Source organism: Callospermophilus lateralis, chromosome 1 (assembly GCF_048772815.1).
Source record: "Callospermophilus lateralis isolate mCalLat2 chromosome 1, mCalLat2.hap1, whole genome shotgun sequence".
NCBI classification, from domain to species: Eukaryota; Metazoa; Chordata; class Mammalia; order Rodentia; family Sciuridae; genus Callospermophilus; species Callospermophilus lateralis.
In genome coordinates, this window is record NC_135305.1 from 57,983,073 (window position 1) to 58,002,030 (window position 18,958).

An 18,958-nucleotide genomic window follows, 5' to 3' on the forward strand; every position below is an offset into this window, starting at 1 on the left:
TGCAGGCGGGCCGCTGGGCCTGTTCTGGGCGCAGGCTTCGGCTCTGCTCTGCCCCTCCTCCAATTGGGGTGATGTGTCTACCATGCCGGCGGGCCGCTGGGCCTGTTCTGGTTGGTCGCAGGTCTGCCTACCTTGCGGGCGTGGGCAGCGGCTCTGCTCTGCCCCTACTCCAATTGGGGTGACGTGTCTACCATGTCGGCGGGCCGCTGGGCCTGTTCTGGTCGGTAGCTGGTCTGCCTACCTTGAAGGTGCCTGCGGCGGCTCTGCTCTGCTGCTACTCCAATTGGGGTGACGTGTCTACCACGCTGGCGGGCCACTGGGCCTGTTCTTGTATTCTCTTTGTCATCCTTATCCTTTGTTTCTTCTATTTGTCATCCACTTTTTTTTCTGCCTTTGGGGCTTTGAGAATTTTACAAGATCCCCTTTTACCCTTCCTTAGCAATATCCACTGTACTTCTTTTTTTAGTGGTTGGCCTTGAGTTTGGAATATACATTTACAACTACCCAAGATTGCTTTCCATTATACTACATCACTTCAAATACCTTATAATAATCTAACTCTTCACTCTTATCCTTTGTGTCATCATTATTTCCTATATATAAGCATAATAATTCATACTTATTTTTATAAGCATACATCATTGAATACAGTTGGTATTATAATTTTGAACAAATTATATCAATTGATAATGAGAAAATTGTTTTTGTTTTGTCTAAACTTACTCTCTGATGCTCTTCCTGTATATAGATCCAAGTTTCTAATCTATATCATTTTCCCGCTAATGAGCTTCTTTGAACATTTCTTGCAAGGCAGGTCTAATGGCAACAAATTCTTTCTATTTTTTTGTGACTGAAAGAGCCTTTATTCCTCCCTAACTTTTGAAGAGTAATTTCACAACAGTTTTTCCTGCCAACACTTTAAATATTTCACTCTGGTGTCTTTTTTTTTGCATGGTTTCTGAGAAAAAGTCAGATATAGTTCTTTTCTTTGCTCGTCTGTAAATATGGTGTTTTTCCTCTAACTTCTTTCAGCATTTTTTCTTTGTCTTTTATTTTCTGTAATTTATATATGATAGTCCTAGGTGTAACTTTTTTGAGCATTTATCTTGCTTGGTATACTTTGAGCTTCCTAGATCTATGATTTGCTGTCTGACGTTAATGTGAAGGAAATTATTATTGCTTCAAATATTTCTTTTGCTTTTTTCTCTTTTCTGTCTGGAAATAGGTGCATGTTTTGCCTTTTGTAACTGTCCCAAAGTTCTTGGATATTCTGGGGTGGTTTTGTTTGTTTTTCTCTTTGCTTTTCAGTTTTGAAGGTTTCTATTGAAATAACTTCAAGAATGGAGATTCTTTATTTACCTGTGTCCATTCTACTAATAGTCTACTTAGCATCCACCTAGCATTTCTTTATTTTTTCTTAGAATTTCCATCTCTCTGCTTATGCTGCCTATATTCTTGCTTGCTGCATTTCTTAACATATAACATAATTGTTTTAAGTTCCTAGTCTGATAAATTCAAACATCCTTGCCATACCTGATTCTAATGCTTGCTCTGTCTCTTCAAATGGGGCTTTTTGCCATTTACTATGCTCTGAAGTTTTGTCTTGATAGCCAGACATAATACACGGTGTAGAAAGCACTGCTGTAATTAGGGCTGCCATGGTGATGAAGTGTGGCCCGGGGAGGCACTCTATAGTCCTGAGTGTGGGTTTCAGTCTTTTAGTGAGCCTGTGCCTCTGGACTCCGAACTGCTTGACTGCTTTTTCCACCTACCCCAAGCCCCTGAGACAGGATGGCTAGAGTGGGTTCTAGCTGGGGTCTAGTTCTTATCATCGTCTCGATGGCAAAATGTGTGACTTATGCAGTCGAGGGGAGAAATAAAGAATGCTCACATGCTTCTGCCTTTGTTAATGCTTTATTCACCTAAATCACTCAATACAATTTCACTCTATGAGTTCTTAATCAAGAAAATGACAATCCTTAATGCTAGGCACTGCAATGACATAATCAATTAACAGCAAACAATTCTAGATTAATTCACAGCAAACAATTCCAGATTAATTCTAAGCATTGCAAATACACCTAATCATGATAGGCTAATGACAGACATTCCCTCTGTGTGCTAAGCTCAAGTGCCAGATCTACAGTCTCAAGCCTTAGGCTTTAAGTCCATCAGATGCACACTCAGACTGTAGTGATCAGGTCAGGAACCAAGGCAGGCTTCTTCTGGGATGGAGCACTGGCTGAGGAGGTGGTCATATGGAGAAGTCCTTTTCTCACCAGAGTCAAGAGGCTGCTGTAGAGTTTGAGAGCGGCGAGAACAACACAGAGGATCAGGCAGATGAGGAAAGTTGGGATGTTAGTTCAGGTCCCCCTTAGGCTTTCAGGCTTGTGTGCATCAGTGTCAGCTGGCTGAATGTTCATTTGCTCCATTACTTATAACAAATTTGGGGGCTTTTGACCCCCCTTTCAATCCCTATCAGCTGCAACCGGGTCTCTCAGTTATGTCATTTACCCTGGTGTTAAAACATCTGGTCTGGTGGTCCCCATCCTGATTTTCTCACCTTTCCCCCTTATCGGTGAGGACAGCATGCCAGAGACTTCACTCTGGGTTTGTCAAGGTGGGGAGAAGTGACTTGTTTGTGCCTGAGGGTCATACTGGAGGGCTCCATTAGGTAGGTGGGCCTGATGAGACTACAGGTTTCAAACTGGAGTTTTAAAATGGAGTTGCTTAGGCTAGGCCTAAGGCTCTCCTTACAGTCTTCCATGTGGACTGCTAGAGCCAACTAGTCAGTAATTTTATTTTTCCAAGGTGAGTGAAGCTCTAATAAAACCTCAATGGTTAGTCTCTCCTAAGGCCAGGCCTAGGGGATTTTATCCTATATTCACCCTGAGGATCAGGTCAAGCTCATGAGGCAAAGCTGACAAACTCTGCCCTCTGCCCCCTGGAGGTTTTGACTCTCAGACATCCACACTGAGCCTCCAGCAATGCCTCAATTACAATTTAGATTTTTCTATCAACACTTGTGATTCTCTGTATTTGTCTATCTATCCCTCCAATTTTAGTGGCAGTGGTTTACCCTGTGACCTCGTTTTCTTATGGATATATTTCTCAGTTCACTTGGCATTTTACTTATTGCTAGAAAGGAATGGCAAGTGAACTCCTTGCATATAGGAATGGAAATCAGAACAGTTTTAGAATAGTTTGCTTTTTTTTTCTTAAACTAGTTTCTCCTCATCTTCTGTGTATGTAAATTCTGGAATCCCAGAAATCAGTCCTCAGCCCTCTTTCTATACCTTCTCCCAGAATGGCCTTAAACATGAGTTCTGGCTCTAGGAACTGTAGAGTAATCCCACTGTGTCCAGTCTCTTCTACTAAACATAACTATGAAACTGGGTGAAACACGTGTAGCATATATTTTCCTCTGAAAAGTAAATAATGGCAGGTATATTGAGGGAAATGATCCTGAAGTGGTGGTGAATTTGCCATTTTTCCCCTCTGATATCTCTTAGCCTGAATGTTACAGCTAAAATCCAGAAATGGACATTGACCTGGGCAGACAGAACCCCAGAAAAAACTAGCTCTGGTTCAAAGATCATGAAAGGAACTCATAATGCTCAGAATGCAGACCCTGATTTTGGTTTTTTCTCCCCTACATTCTCTCACTCTTCAGCTCCCAAGCAACACTGAGGCAGCAATGACAGAGGCCACTTGCAGTGGAAGACCACAGAAGCCAACATTCTAAGGAGAGGCAAACTTCACTGTTTTAGAGCTATGATTCCCAAAAGAATAGGAAGAGTCCCTTTGCTTATTTTTTGATTTTCTCTCTGTCATCCCACTGCTTATCTCCAGATATAAGTTCAGTTGCCAAAGTAGCACAGGGCAACTAAGTCTCCATTTTTCTGGCTGAAGGTTAAAAAGGAAGAAGATCAAAAGATCTAAGTCTCTAGGAAGTACTGAAGGGATCTCAGAGGAAGAAGAGCTTGTACGTGTGTTCATGAACTTCTGGGCTCACCCTCAAGCTGAGTATTTGTATATCTGACCCTAAACAGCTTACTGAAGTCTTTGAGAACTGAACTAAGGGAGTTCATTTTCCATATCCCAAACCTGTCCAGGGTGGCACACATAAAAGAAAAATCTGAATAGTACTGCAAAGGTGCTGAAAACTGAACTGAAATTAAAATGAGAGCCCCCAGAATCTTGACTGGACCCTTTGACACAAACCTAACTAGGTCTGGAAACCAAAAATATCAATAGTTGTCATAGAATTTAAGTAAAATCTGGAATCTCATAGAATGTTCAAAATGTTCAGGCTATAATACAAAAGTTGTCATATATAAATAATCAGGAAAATAGCAGCTTCCATGAGAAAAGACAAAAAGTAGATATTATTGAGAAGAGAAAATTGTTTGAGTTATGTGACAAAGAACTTAAAACAGCTATTATACGCATACTCCACTGTCACAAGGGTTACTATAGACTCAGTCTGAGGTGCAGTTAGATTCAATAAAATCTATTTTATTAATGCTCATCACATTTCAAACACACATCCTAAGTCCTGAGTCTACACCCAAGGGTCCCAGACGCTCACCCGTGACATGTCTTAAGTCTGGGTCGCTGGAACTGGATCTGTGCCAGAGGAGTCTAGTGCAGGGGGGACAATAGTGATGGAAGTATCAGTCTTTCTGTCTTGATCCTGTTAGTCCCATCTCTCCCCACAAGTCTGGGGTTTTTAAGTCCTAGTTCAGTTGTGCTTATAGCTGATAACTGGGTAAGGTCTGGGGTGTACATCCCAGGTGTAGACTTTTACATCACTAACTTAAGTCTATTTAGGTTCTGCAGTTTATCTAAGTATTGCAGTTCACAGTACATCATGGGCACATTGCTTATAGTCACTTATTTATTCAACACACACACTAATTAATATAATAAACAGTCAATAATCCTATAATATTTATGGTGCTTATATCATCCACAAACAATTCCAAACAACTTTGTAACAGTGGAAAAAATAGTCTCAGAAAACAAAACATATAAAGAACACTTCCTTGGAAATTTTAGAGCTAAAAGGTACAGTAACTAAAAATTTAACTTAATTGATGGGCTGAATAGAAGATTGGAGATGATAGAAATTATTGAACTTTGGTAAATAAATAAAAATTATCCATTCTAAGCAACACAGAGAAAAGAGATTGAATAAAAATGAACAGCATTAGGCATGCATGAGACAATAGCAAAAAATCTCATGTTATCGCAGTTGCAGAGAAAAAAGTATGAAGTGATGAATAAATATTTGAAGCAGTAACCATTGAAAACTTCCCAAATTTGATGACATAAGCCCACAGATTTGCGGAGCTTGATGAACCCAATCAGAGTAAGCCTTAAGAAATACTTTCCAAATGCATCTTAATACATAGACAAAAAAAAAAAAAAACTTGACAGGAGCAAGGCGTGGAGAAGTTTCAAGAATGATTCACACTCATAATTTTGAAAAGTGACCCAAGTGCCATAGACTGAGAGGAAGAATAGAAAAACAGATCTCAGGGGGGAAGATAATGAGTTATAATTCAAGGGGATAAGAAGTCAGACTTCAGCTGGGCTGTTTAGTAGTAACACATTTTCAAATGACAGTGGAATCACCAAACTCTGTTTCTAGCTCCCAGCAGTCCAGTGCAAGTCACATCCCCTCCATCTTTTAGCTTTGGCAAATGGATCCCGGGCCTTCCCAGTTCAGTGTGGCTGGGAAGACGAATGGTCTTTACTCCCATTCATTGCCAAGAATTAGTCCCTTGGCTCCATCCAAATGCAAGGAAGGCTATACAATGTAGACTTCTTGTGTATCCGGGGAGGGAAAATGGCATAACGAATTCATGGCATTGTGTTTGTCACAGGGGTCAAAGGCAGATTCTTATGAACCAAACACCCAGGAGATAAAAGTACAAGGTATGCACACAGGGTCTTCCTGTGAATTCATATTGGAGTTCCAAATAGTTTGGAAGGGAAATAAAAGAGGATTATTCTCAAGTTTACACATGTAATACTCCTTTACACTTGCCTCCTGGCCTAATCTGTCCTTCACCTGAAACATGCATTGAATCCCTTGAATATCCACCACCCAACCACATCTGCAACTATGTTCCCCTCTAATATTATCCCTCAGGAATTCAGTCATCACACAAAACTAAAGTGAGTTCTTGAAATAACCCTTCTTCACATCTCTGAAAACAACTGTGGAGTCTTCCCTTCCATGACTTACACCAGTTTTTTTCTCCAATCTGGATATAGAACAATGTGATGCAATAGGTCATTCTGAGGGAAGTTATATTTCCATATGCATAGCCTTCTCATTTAGCATATAAATTATGCTATTTCAAATAATAAAATAAGGAATAAAACTAACTTCAATCATTCTATGGATTTATGTGAATATTTATTGGGTGACAACTACATGCAAATGCTTTTTAAAAAAATTTTTTTAGTTGTAGATGGACACAATACCTTTATTTTATTTATTTATTTTTATGTGGTGCTGAGGAACGAACCCAGTGCCTCACATGTGCTAGGTGAGCGCTCTACCACTGAGCCACAACCAGGGCCCCATGCAAATGCTTTTTGAGTCACGGCAATACAGTGGTAAACAGGACAAAGTCCCTGGTTTTCTGCTGGCCAAACTGACAAATACATAATGTAGTTTCAGGTTGTGATGGATAGTATATAGAAATTATAGCAGGACAAGGAAAGAGTGATGTATAATGCTGTTTTAGATAGGATGATCCAGTGCCTCTGCAAGAAGGTGATGCCAGGTAAAGCTCTACATGAAGTGAGGAGTGGCCTGTGCAGAGATCTGTGGAAAGAGCAAGCCAATTGCAAGGATCAGAAAAGGCAAAAGTCTTGGGGTAGGAACAAGTTTGGCAAGAAGGCCAGTGTGACCAGAGCTAGAGGGTAGCAGGCAGTAAGACTGGAGAGACAATGTATGCAGGGCCAACTGGGCTTCCATATGGTGCTGGGTGGTAATTCACTTTCATGAGCAAGGTTGGAGGCAGGCAAGGAGGGCCAGTTAGGAGACTGTGTCAGTAACCCAGGCAGGCACTAGTCCTCCATTGCAGGTAGTATAAAGAAGGCCCAGAGCCTGCCTGGAAGGAGCCTGAGTCTAGAGGGAAGGCTGTGCTCCCTAACAGTTATAACATGCTAAGAAGACTTCTCCACTGGGTGTGTGTACTCAGTGTTGTAGGGGTGCTGAGGAGAAGGAAGTGCCTCAAATGGGCCCAGGGGAGCTGTCAAGCCCATCATAAAGAATGGACATCAGGGTGCTTGCAGATAAACTTGGGAACAGATTATGAGAAGAGAAAATAGAAAGTTATAAATACAGAATGAGCTTGCTCTTTTGTATGTTCTCTAACTTGATTTCTTTTTTTCTTGACAGTTTAAGAGAAGAAAAGGATCTCATGTTAAAGGAATTTGAGAAGATACCTAAGCCAGGAGTAAGTATAGATGATTTAGAGTTTGTCAAATGCAGCTAGATTCAAACCTCCTTTTATAAGAATCTTCATCATAATAAACATACCCTGAAACATTTGAAGACTGAAAAGTCATGACTATTGAAGGTGTGGAAGAGAGTATCTATGAAACTTCTGGAGTAAATATGAGTGGTGTCTATCATAGGCTTTAGCTATTTTGCATCTAATCATTTAGTTCAATAATATCTGCTTTGTTTCCAAAAAAAGGAAGGTTTTATGTTGAGCACTTAAAAACATTATTTTTGCTATAGCTCATACCCTACATAGCTTTCTTAACTCCTCAAGTTATTACAGTCACATTTTTAAATAAAGAAGATGTATTACTTATCTATTCCTGCATAGCAGACCATCCCCAAACTTAGTGGCTTAAAACAACAATTTCTTATTTTCTACAGTTCTGAATTCTTCAGGTCTGTGCTGGCTCATTTGGGGCTTGTGTATGTCAACCCTGCACCAGGCTAGTTAGTCTAAGGTCACAGTCACTGGTTGATCCCATGATAGTAGAAGAGTTTCCAGCCTCAGAAGAGGGCAAATTCCAACATGCAAGAACATTTTGAGCCTCTGTTTAAATCATTTTGCGTAATATCTCAGTAGTCAAACAATTCACATGGTCAAGTCTGGAATCAAGATATAGAACAATAGACCTTTCCTTTTAATAGAAGAATGGCAAATATATATTATAGAGAGGCATGCACACCCTGAGGAATAGGAGGAATTTGTGACCATTTTTTCTACCATATATAATAAGTAGAAAGATCATCATACATCAAATATTGCATTTGATTTCTGAATGGTTATATTTTAAAATTATGTTGATGATTTAATTCCATGGCTAACCCACAAAAACATATTCAGCATTTAGTAAAATACTGTTAATTGTACATAAATACATCTAATCACTGTTTGCAACACAGATTTTATAGGAAAAAGCATTTTGAATTTTAGTTTCAGGTTGTAGATTACTAATTTTACTCTTTCCTGGCAGCAGTGGAAGGAGGGACCTAGTCAGAAATCCCAGAGCAGGTTAAACAGACCCATCTGCTTAGACATTAGTATCATGTATCATTTCTGAGTATTTCTTCTTGGCTTTTTTCTCATAAGTCAAGCATATCTGGATAATAAGCCATGGGAAACGTAATCTATTCTGAGTCTGAGGTAGAGGACATTTGGGGAAAACATATAGAAGCTAAAGAAATAATAGTAATGAGAAAGTGGGGCAGTTAAAAAATGGAAAGAGTTGGACATCTCAAATATGAACCCTCTTATCTTCAGTTCCCATGTGTGACTCCAGTTAACCATAAGCCAGATATTCAAAGATTATTTGCAGCTGATTTTGTCGAATCCCAAAGCTACTAGAAAACAGAATTGATATTGTCACTAATGTTTTTTGGTATGAAATAAAAATTGACTCAGAAAAGGGAAACATTTAAAAACTGAAGCATTAGTTTAAAAATTCAAATAAAATGTTTAATTAAGCATGCAGTATAATTGTCATGTCCTTGTTGAAGATAAGCATAAGTCTTGTCTTCAGAAAGCATAAAAGTTACATTTAACTCTGTAAGAAAACATTCATGCACTTCAAAATAAATATAATTAAAAAGATAAAATTCTGTTTCATTCCATTTTTACATAGATAAATGTTTTCTCAGACTATATAACCTGATAATTTTCATGACTTTTTAAAGGAAATGGAGAAGAAGATGAGAATACTCAGAGACAGTACTGAAGAATTACGTAAAGAAATAATGCAGAAAAAATTAGAAATTAAAAATTTGCGGGAAGATTTGACATTTAAGCAAAAGCAATTAGTAAAGGAACAGAAGGAACTAGAAGAATTGCTGGAACACCAGGTTGTCCTAAAGGTATGGTGCTTATAGTTTAGGAATATTTGAACATTGTACCTGCATGGATGTAAAAATACCTTTGTATAAGGTTAACTACATAGGTTTAACAAAAAGGGATACTGTCTCACAAATGTGTGTTTTGGAGGATCCTATCAAACTAAACCTAAGCTCTGAGAATTCACAAAAATACTCTGGGGTGTTTGATAGATACTATTGTTTTAATTAAAAGCCCTGGCTCTGGGAAACAGGTCTCTCTAGACATCATCAAATATTTTTCAATATTAAAAAAAAGTGTCACACTTTTGCTTCCCTGAAGAGCAACCAAATGTCCAACCTCTTGTGTGTATTTATGTTATCTTATCCTTGTCTATTTAATCCACTTCTTGTCCTCTTACCATAAAAATGATAAGGGGCCTGTATTTATATTTTAGGAGATAATGAACTAAAATTCATTTTTAAGAAAAATGTATGATAACAATTCTTAAAACAATTTGTATAACCTAGAGTTGCTTTAAAAATAACTATTTTTAGAGTTATTTTTATAACGAGCTGAGATCCACTGACTTAGAGGACAATTCTGGTGTATTTTGACCTCTTCTTCCTTGAGTCTAAGAGCGATTGGTCAACATGTGCCCAGCTGTTGCCTGGAATAGAGAAACTAAGCAGAGATGGATTTATCAGGAACCCAGTGAAGCATAGCTTCAGACCCCTCACTTATATAAACCTCTTCCAAGGGGCCTGAACCTGATTTAACATTTGCAAGTTTTTACTTTTTTATTTGAAGAGGGTCTCCCAAGTACAAGTTTCAGTCTCACAAAACTTGGACTTGCCCCAGAATTGAGCAAGGTTCCACAGAAAGATATTCTGCCACAGTGATGTGTTCAACCTCCATGCCTATGTGTGACTGCAGGTCCCAAAGTCCAGTGTGATCCTCAGGCAGGAAAGGACCCTAATGTAACCCCTGTCATGTACATGTGACTCTTGGGCCTGAAATTTCCATGAATCCACAGACCACAATGGAAAGTGGTATTGGATAAACTTAACTTCTGATCTTAAATTTAACTTCTTGCCATTTATTCTCTATTTAGACTGTGGGGGAAAATGGTTTAACTTCTAGCATGAATCTTAGACAGGGTTCCATAAAAGCAGTGCCTAAGATATTTAATAATTGAGGGAGAGCTCTCAGAAGGATCCCACAGGAGCAGGATAAAGCTGGGGAAGATACAGGGTCAAAATATGGTTTCTACAGTGGAAGAACTCTTATCTTAACTTGACCCCATGGAGTTCCCTTCATCTTGAATTGTATGGCAGCAGCTATTGCTCACGGGCAAGGGATATGGGCTGTTTTACTGACACTTAAGTTACTGGTCACAGCCTGTCCCCATCTCCACCTCACCACTCCCCATACCCTGCTCAGCCAATGGCAATACAATGGAGAGATTAACATGAGCTATTGGAAGGTGTCCACTGCAGCATGTGTAGGAAGAGCACCTCCATAAAGGGAATCTGAGCAGAGCTCCAAAAGTCTTTGTCACATTCATTGACACCCTCTTTAAGACAGTAACAAATACTATCTTATAAGATCAGTGTGATAGTAAGAATTCTACATATTATAGTTCCTTTTTCTATCTCATTTGCTTGTCTTGATTGTTTCTGGTCCAAGACTACATGATATAACATAATTGCATTTCTTTACTAGGATGAAGTGGTCTACCATCAAACTGTACCTGTACAGATTGTAAAAGAGATTGAAAAAATGGCACGCAGAAAAGTGTAAGATTAATGCTTTTATTTTGAATCTTTCCCAGCCTAACCTCCCCCAAGTAATGTGAGCACACTAAATCAAGACAACTAATCACTGGACACATCAAATTAGTATCATCATTTAGAAGTATCTGCTTTTGGCCCTGTCTCGGTTGTATATATCAAGTTCTTTAAAAGAAAGTTATACAGCAAATTGCTATCATTCTTATTTATTTATGGGTCAAGATTCTGTTTCCAATTTATAAATAGTTTTTATGGAGAACATCAATTGACTTTAACAGAGGTAGGGATACATTATTTAAGCTGGTTAGAATTTCATGGTTTAGAATTATATTATCCAGCCAGCAGCCCAAATGATGGTAACTCTTCACTTCATGAGGATATGACACCCTCAGACATTCAGAACAGATTTGGATTCAGAGGTCGTTGAAGAAATTCTCAGGGTTTCAAAGAACCAAAAAGAATAAAGATTATTGAAGATACAAGTATTATGGAGAAATAATATGATAAATCTGCTGACTGATTTTAAAAGAGGAGGGGGAAATGAAATAGTAATGGTTCCAAAAACCAAGCTCACCAGCACCAAAGTTGAGAAATTCAGGTCAGTCCCAGGAAGCTAGTTAGGATGTGGGTAGAAGTAGAGGAGACAACAGGATCTGGGATCTGGGAGGAAGTAGGGAAGCCTGGCAAATTCTGCCTTCGGTAGCACTTGGACACACCTCTGACATCACTGAATTAACGACTAACTCTTTTGACAGGTTTTGAGCATGGGCTTGAAATAAGGTACTCTTGTGTGTGTCACTTACAGAGAAATGGAAAAGATAAATATTATCTTGGAACTTGAAGTCAGAGAGCTAAACGACTCCCTAAAGAAAGTTGAAAACAAAATTAGTGCTGTAGTAGAAGAGAAGGAGGATGTAATGAAGGAAGTTGAAGGCAAAAGAACCTTGCTTGAAATCAAAGAACGAGAATATAACCAACTAGTCAAGCTATTGGAATTAACCAGAGAGAATGAAGCCACTTCACTAAGTGAAAAGTTAGTTATATTTATGTGTGTTGTCATCTAAATTTTTTCTTCAACATATAAGCATCGATTCAGAACATACTCTCAAATGGTTTTATGTTGATTAAGTAAGCCTTTTTACTCTTTTTTTTCTTTTTATTTGTGTGTGGTACTGGGATTGAATCAGGGACACTCTGCCACTAAGCTACACCCCAAGTCCTTTTTATTTTTTATTTTAAGACAAGGTCTTTTTAAATTATTTAGGACATTGCGAAGTTATTGGGGCTGGTCTCAAACTTGCCATTCTCCTGGCTCAGGCTCCAGAGTAGCTGAGATTACAGGCATTAAAAGAATTTTTAATCAGTTTTTGCTATTAATTAAAAATGTTATTGGACTGTGGATGTAGCTCAGTGGTAGAGTGCTTACCAAGCATAAACAAGGCCCTGGGTTAAATCCCCAGGACTAAAATAAATAAATAAATATATATATATATATATATATATATATATATATATATATATATATATATATATATATATATATAATTTATTATCAATAAAGCATTTTGAAGTACCTTTTCCATCTTGTACTCATAATTTTCCTCAATTCTCTGTGACCAAATTTTAAGGACAAAATCCATTGAAGTTTCTGAAATGTACTTCCAGACAATTATATCACTGGTGTGTGCTCTACAGTTCAGATATTTTACAAACCAATAAATGATGTTTTTGAAGTAATCCTGATTTTTTTTCCTAATAGAGACAAATTCATGATGTGATTCCTTAGAAGAATTTTATTTCCTTTTTTTTTTTCTTCCAGTGCTGGTGATTGAAGCCAGAGCCTCATGCATGCTAGACAAGTACTCTACCACTAAGCTACATCCCCAGCCCCAACTTGCCATTTTTAGATAAAATTTTAGAGAAAGTAGGGGCTTCTCTCTCTGACACTCTGTTATTACATTTAGGAGTTTTATAAAACTGCAATTCAAAATGATACAAGTTCACAAACCTCGTAACTTTGAGCATTATTTATAATTTATGATTCTAACATGAGGATAGTTTTGTACATATATACTGAGATACTGTCTTGATAGATTTTGAAAAATGTGTAAGACAGCTGATAACAGATCATTCTCATTTTCTCCCTGTACCTGGACAGAGGGATCTTAGATCTCAATATACGAAACAATGTCATCGACAAGCAGAACTACCATGATGAGTTTTCTCACAAGCAAAGGGAGAAGGAACGAGATATTCGAAATTTAAAAAAGATGGAGATGCTCTTGAAAGTGTCCTCAGATTCACTTACTCAAACTCAAGCCATGTATAAAAGGCTTCAATTAGAGGTGAGTGCTGCAAACTTCTGTCTGGTTTTTAAACTGAGTGCCATCTTTTGAAGTAAAAATATTTTGGGAAGTTGTTTTGCTAACTATAGAGAAAGAAGAAGAAAAGTAACAGGGAAAAGGCAGTTTTCAAATGCATCAGACCTAGTATAGAGTGTTTTGCCCTATGTTTTTCAATCTCTTTTTCTTGCCCAAGACCAGAGAAATGTCTTATTTGGATCAGATATCAGCCTGGCTAGGGAAGTAATTTAGCCATTTAGTTTTAGAAGACTAGAGGTTTCACTTTAGGGTAGGGCTGAATGCATCACTGTCTTTATCAGTTGAGAGATTCAGAATGGCACCATGGCAGACTATGTCCATTAAGGACCAGATCAAATCATGTATATATCAAATCATGTAAATGTGGTCAGTTGGTCTGTACCTCTAACTAGCCAAGGCAATCCGGATTCCAACATTGTTTTCCTTTCCTTAAACTTTTTAAAAGGCTAAAGAAATTTTTATAGTTAGGATAAGATTATGAATGTGGCTGTTTTATTACAGTGGAGAAGACTACATCATCAGGCCGTATTGATGAACCTCAAAAATGTTTCTCAGGACCCACTCTCACTACCTGAATGACTACAATTGCCCACTGGCTATTTTCTGTAGGTCCTATTCCTTCCATGTCCAATCTATACTCCATTTTTCTACTAAGTTAATATTTATGAATATCACTCACCTATGCAAGACATTCAATAGGTCCTTTTTTCACATAGTCATAGAAAGAATTGGGAGGAATCATAAAGATCATATGGTCCAATCAAGGCAAACAAGTATCACTCCAAGAATCAGTGTCATTCATTTGGTGGCAGCTCCTCATAGTGACCATGTTGCCAAGGATTCTGAGGCCCAGCACTGCCTTGTCAGATAGGAGCTCTGTAGTCAATTAGAGATGTCTATCCCAGGCATGGAAAGAAAGATTTTCCATGTATTTCCTACTCATCATCAAGTTCTCTTCAAATCAAATGCTATTCCTTCAGTTGGTTCTTTTGCTATCTCTTCATTTCCTATGTGACATGCTTATAATACCATTACTTGAGTTTTCAGTTTTAAAACTGATCTTTGTACATTTCACTGTAAAAGAGAAGGATATGGCTCTCTTTTAGATCCCTGATCTCCATGTACACATTTCTTGTCACTCCACGATTCCAGTATGCTCAAGTCATAATTTCAGTTAGTTCAGAATTTAATGTTTACATTGTTATGAACATGTAAAGTCTATGCACACCTGAGCCATGTAATATTACATAATTGCCCTTTTTTATAAAACTTTACACTTTCAGGAATTTATAATCATCCTGTTTTTTCTTTTGTTTATTTTCCTGTGTACTTATTAGTTCAGTCCCAAGCCCCTTCTCTCCAGTTGCATGAATTTCCTCTCAGTGTGTTAAAACATATTTGATAGTCCACACATTTAATTTTCTTGAAGAAATCATTCCTGAGCCTTGTCAGTGGCCTCTAGCAAAAGACAACAGGAATACTCTTATAATCGAATGAGTTGTTTAATCACACATTGCAGCAAGGGAGAACACATACCACAGGGAATTGTAGGAGGTCTCAGCAGAGGGAATTAGAAAGGAGTAGAGGGTATTAGCCACACTTGGACTTATGTCATGTGATGTGGGAAATGGTGTAAGGAATGAGACTTAGCCTTGAATTTGGATGTTGTCAGGAGATGAGAGTAATTTTATAGTTGAGTATCTTAACAAATCGTAGAGAAAAGACTAGATGGAGGAAAGCTGTAATTGGTGAAGACTGTAAGTGGGGAATGTATGCTGTTTTGTGGCTTGGACGACATTCATGTTTTTGTCTGTATTCAAACACAATTATGAAATGGTCTTGTTTTTGCCTTGCTCCATCATAATCACACAGTGGCTTTGTCTGAAGCTGATGTTCTGTGAAATTGTTTAGGATCAACAGAACACCAGGGCTTAGCTGTGAGTGCCCAGCCAGCTGCTTATCTCTTTCTCAGCCTTCTGACCTGATACTAACTCATTTCTCTGTGTGCCTACCACCATGCTCATTTGGGGAGCCTTCTCTACCATCTTGGTGATATGCTCTATCTCCCTTCTGCGATTCCTTACTCCACAGGTCTATTTCTTTTCACTACCTTTTTTGGGAGGATACATGCTCCCAGTAGCTTACTGAGAAAATGAGACTGGAAGGAGTTTTTAAAGACTTTTCATGTCAAAAAATGCATGATATAAAATATTTTTCTTTCACACTAGCTGTACATATAATTAATAGTTTAACTGGATATGGAATTTTAGGTTGGAAATAATTTTCCCTCAGCACAAAGGCATTGATCAATTATAGTTTCTGAAGTCACAGTTAAGAAAACCTGGTATCATTCTGATTCTGGATCTTTGTGAAGACTTTATTCCATGCTGGAAGCTTTTTGGATCTTAACTTGCCACCAGAATTTTTAAATTTCATAGGGCTATTCCCACATGTGGGCTTTTTTTTTTTTTTTTTTTTTTTTGCGGGGGTGGGGGTTGCTGGGAATTGAACCCCAGGGCACTTGACCACTGAGCCACATCCCCAGCCCTATTTTGTTATTTTATTTAGAGACAGGGTCTCACCTGGTTGCTTAGCACCTAGCTTTTGCTGAGGCTGGCTTCAAACTTGTAATCTCCTGCCTCAGCCTCCTGAGATACCAAGATTATAGGCATGTGCCCCCGTGCCTGGCGGCTTCTATTTTTATTTGTTTCCCTGGGCACTTGGTTGGTTTTTGTGTGTGGAAACATGTCATTCAGTTCTGAGACTTTGAACTATTTCTTTTCTTTTGCCCCCTCCATTTGTCTTTTTGATCTGCTATGAGGGGGCTTTCTTCAATGTTTTCTTCTAACCATTTACTTTTTCATCTGGCTCTTATATTTTGTATTTACATAAGCTCTTTTTTTTTTCTCTCTGAATGTTTCTTTTTTTATAGTATTCTTATTTGTATTTAATATCTTCTCTTACCTCACTGAACATACTAGTCATGATTTCTACTTCTTCCTACAGGAACTTTATTTTCTTTAAATTACTTTTTCCTGGATTTTGTTGTTTTGGTTTGATTATTTTGATCTCTTTCTTATTAAGAACTTTCCTCCAATGTGTGGTGATCCTTGGCTACCTAATTATATTTAAGCATGGGACACTATAAATCTAACTAGGCTCTGATTCCAATGGTAAGACTTATAGATCGATCTAGCTAGACACAGAGTACACAGGAATGGCCCCTGACTAAAGAGTAGTTTGCAGTGGAATGCTCACATTCTCCAAATCTTAACAAATAAAAACTATTTATACTATGACTACCAGCCACTGAGTTCATAAAATAGCACCCATGAATATAAAACTAAAATAAATTAAAATATATTAAGATACTCTCCTTCACTGATTTCAAGAAAAAGCTCAGTTATTGTCCTAGAACAGTTTCAGTAAGATACTTCCTCTTTGATCTATGACTTTTAATTAGCTTGGCCACTACCCACAGCTGGCAGTACTTGAAAATAGGAGTCAGGCCAGTCACTCCCTGAAAACTTCATACTTGCATGCAATCCAAGAAGGGAAAAGATTAAAAAGTGAGTGTGCAGATGGTTCTGGCTAGTCTTCAGAATTTATTTTCCCCAGAGACAGTTTGATTCTCCTATGGTTTTTGACTCTTTAGAGATTTTTCCAGAAACTCAAGACACAAACCTCATGGATATTTGGAATGTTTTTGAAAAATATCAAAGCATTACCCTTAACACTGAGGTTTCCTGATATCAAATAATCAGGATGTTTACAGCAACAGAATAATGTCTAATTTCTTTTATGAAGTTATGGATGGAAAATCTATTGGGAACCTTTGGTTGACATAGTAGCTGGTGGGTATGCTCTCATATTTTTTTGTCACAAGTTTATAAAATTTCCTGTTCCCAGATAGTATTTATGTGCCAATTTGCTTACCCCTGGGAACAGAGCATGGGAAGCAGCCCACTCCTAGTCCACTGGTAGCAGAGAATGAGTTGGAACCCAGGATGCTTCCTGGACTTCCTCTGCCCAGAAAGGCTTAGCTCCAGTTTCCAGTGGGGAAAATCAAGCTCTTTCTCACTGACTTCTTACCTGTTCCATCAAGTCTCTCCTATAGACTTGATCTCTCCCTTTGCTGATCTCCTATAGCAATTATCTGTTCATTAAGACCACAAGATTCTGTATATTGTTACATGGGTCTCATAAGACCCTGATTCATCTCCCTAAGACAAGTATGTGTTCTTTGACAACTAGCTTTCCATGACAGCATGGAAAGCAGGACATCACTGAGCACACAAAGCTAAAAAGGTGTTCCTGCAGATACACAGAAACCTGTGAAGTGTCCAAAGACACTTCAGCTACTTTTTTTTTTCTGGTACAGGGGATTGAACCCAGAGGTGCTTAACCACTAAGCCACATTCCCAGCCCCTTTTTATTTTTTTATTTTGAGATAGGGTCTCTCTAAGTTGCTTAGAACTTTGTTAAGTTGCTGAGGCTGGCTTTGAACTCACGATCCTCCTGCCTCAACCTCCTGAGCTCCTGTGATTACAGACATGCATCATCATGCCCAGTGACACTTCAGTTACTCTAAAACAGTAGCTTGACTCTCAGAAAGATCTTGTTAGGTGACTTTTAAATCAATAAATAGTATGATATTCCCCTCTTGGAACAAGTTTTAGCCACTATTCAACCTTGGTGCCTGGAAGTATATGCTGTCACAGGAAGTGACATGCTGTCATATGAGCCACATCAGATTAGTCTCATATGCTTCTGTTATAATGGTCCAAAATCAAGTAGGCCATACACACACCAAGGTATCCCTTCCTGTGGCCTCAGATGGCACCCCTTCCCTTATCAGTTGCCATGTGTCCTTCTCCTCATAAAGAATCTGTCAAGATCATTTCAAATAGGGCAACAAAAATTCATAGACTGAGCTTTTGCTCTCTTCCCAAAGAGAGGGGAAAATACAAACAAAATTTAGGTATCAACAAAAAAAGAGGCTTTTCTTTCGTGTAAGAACTTTGTCTGCTCATCAAACTATTGAAAAGATTCTCCACTTCTGTTGGTGGATGGGTCTGTGTATCCTGAAGGCCTCTGCAGCCAAGAAAGCCTATTTTAGTGTTAGCAGCTAATCACAGCAGAGGATACCTATAGACATTAGCTCCACGGTCACAGCCAGCAAAGCTTGATTCTTCACTACTATGGAATGATGTGTTGCAACTCTGAGTGGCAGGCTGTGTCCTCCAGTGTTGCAACAGACCCCAGCAGCTCACTGCCAACTTCTTTTCAGGTTCTTGTCTTCCAAATCCAAAGAATAAAGTTCACAGGACAACAGAAGGCAAGAGTGAAAGGAATAGGATTTATTCAAGTGTGAAACTCTCACAGGGGCAAGAGGGGACCTGATAGCAGGTTGCCACTTGGATATGCTAAAGTCTAGGCGTTTCTATAG

General features: G+C 38.4%; 1 protein-coding gene across 1 annotated transcript in view; it reads left to right on the forward strand.

The window, feature by feature from the left end:
- The window catches only part of Ccdc146 (coiled-coil domain containing 146), a 134,651-nt gene that overhangs the window by 98,435 nt on the left and 17,258 nt on the right, over window positions 1-18,958 (forward strand). The window contains exons 5-9 of the mRNA XM_076862492.1: window positions 7,424-7,481; window positions 9,203-9,379; window positions 11,061-11,134; window positions 11,934-12,161; window positions 13,287-13,473. Coding sequence (XP_076718607.1) covers window positions 7,424-7,481; window positions 9,203-9,379; window positions 11,061-11,134; window positions 11,934-12,161; window positions 13,287-13,473 — 724 coding nt within the window. The remainder of the gene's footprint in view (window positions 1-7,423; window positions 7,482-9,202; window positions 9,380-11,060; window positions 11,135-11,933; window positions 12,162-13,286; window positions 13,474-18,958) is intronic.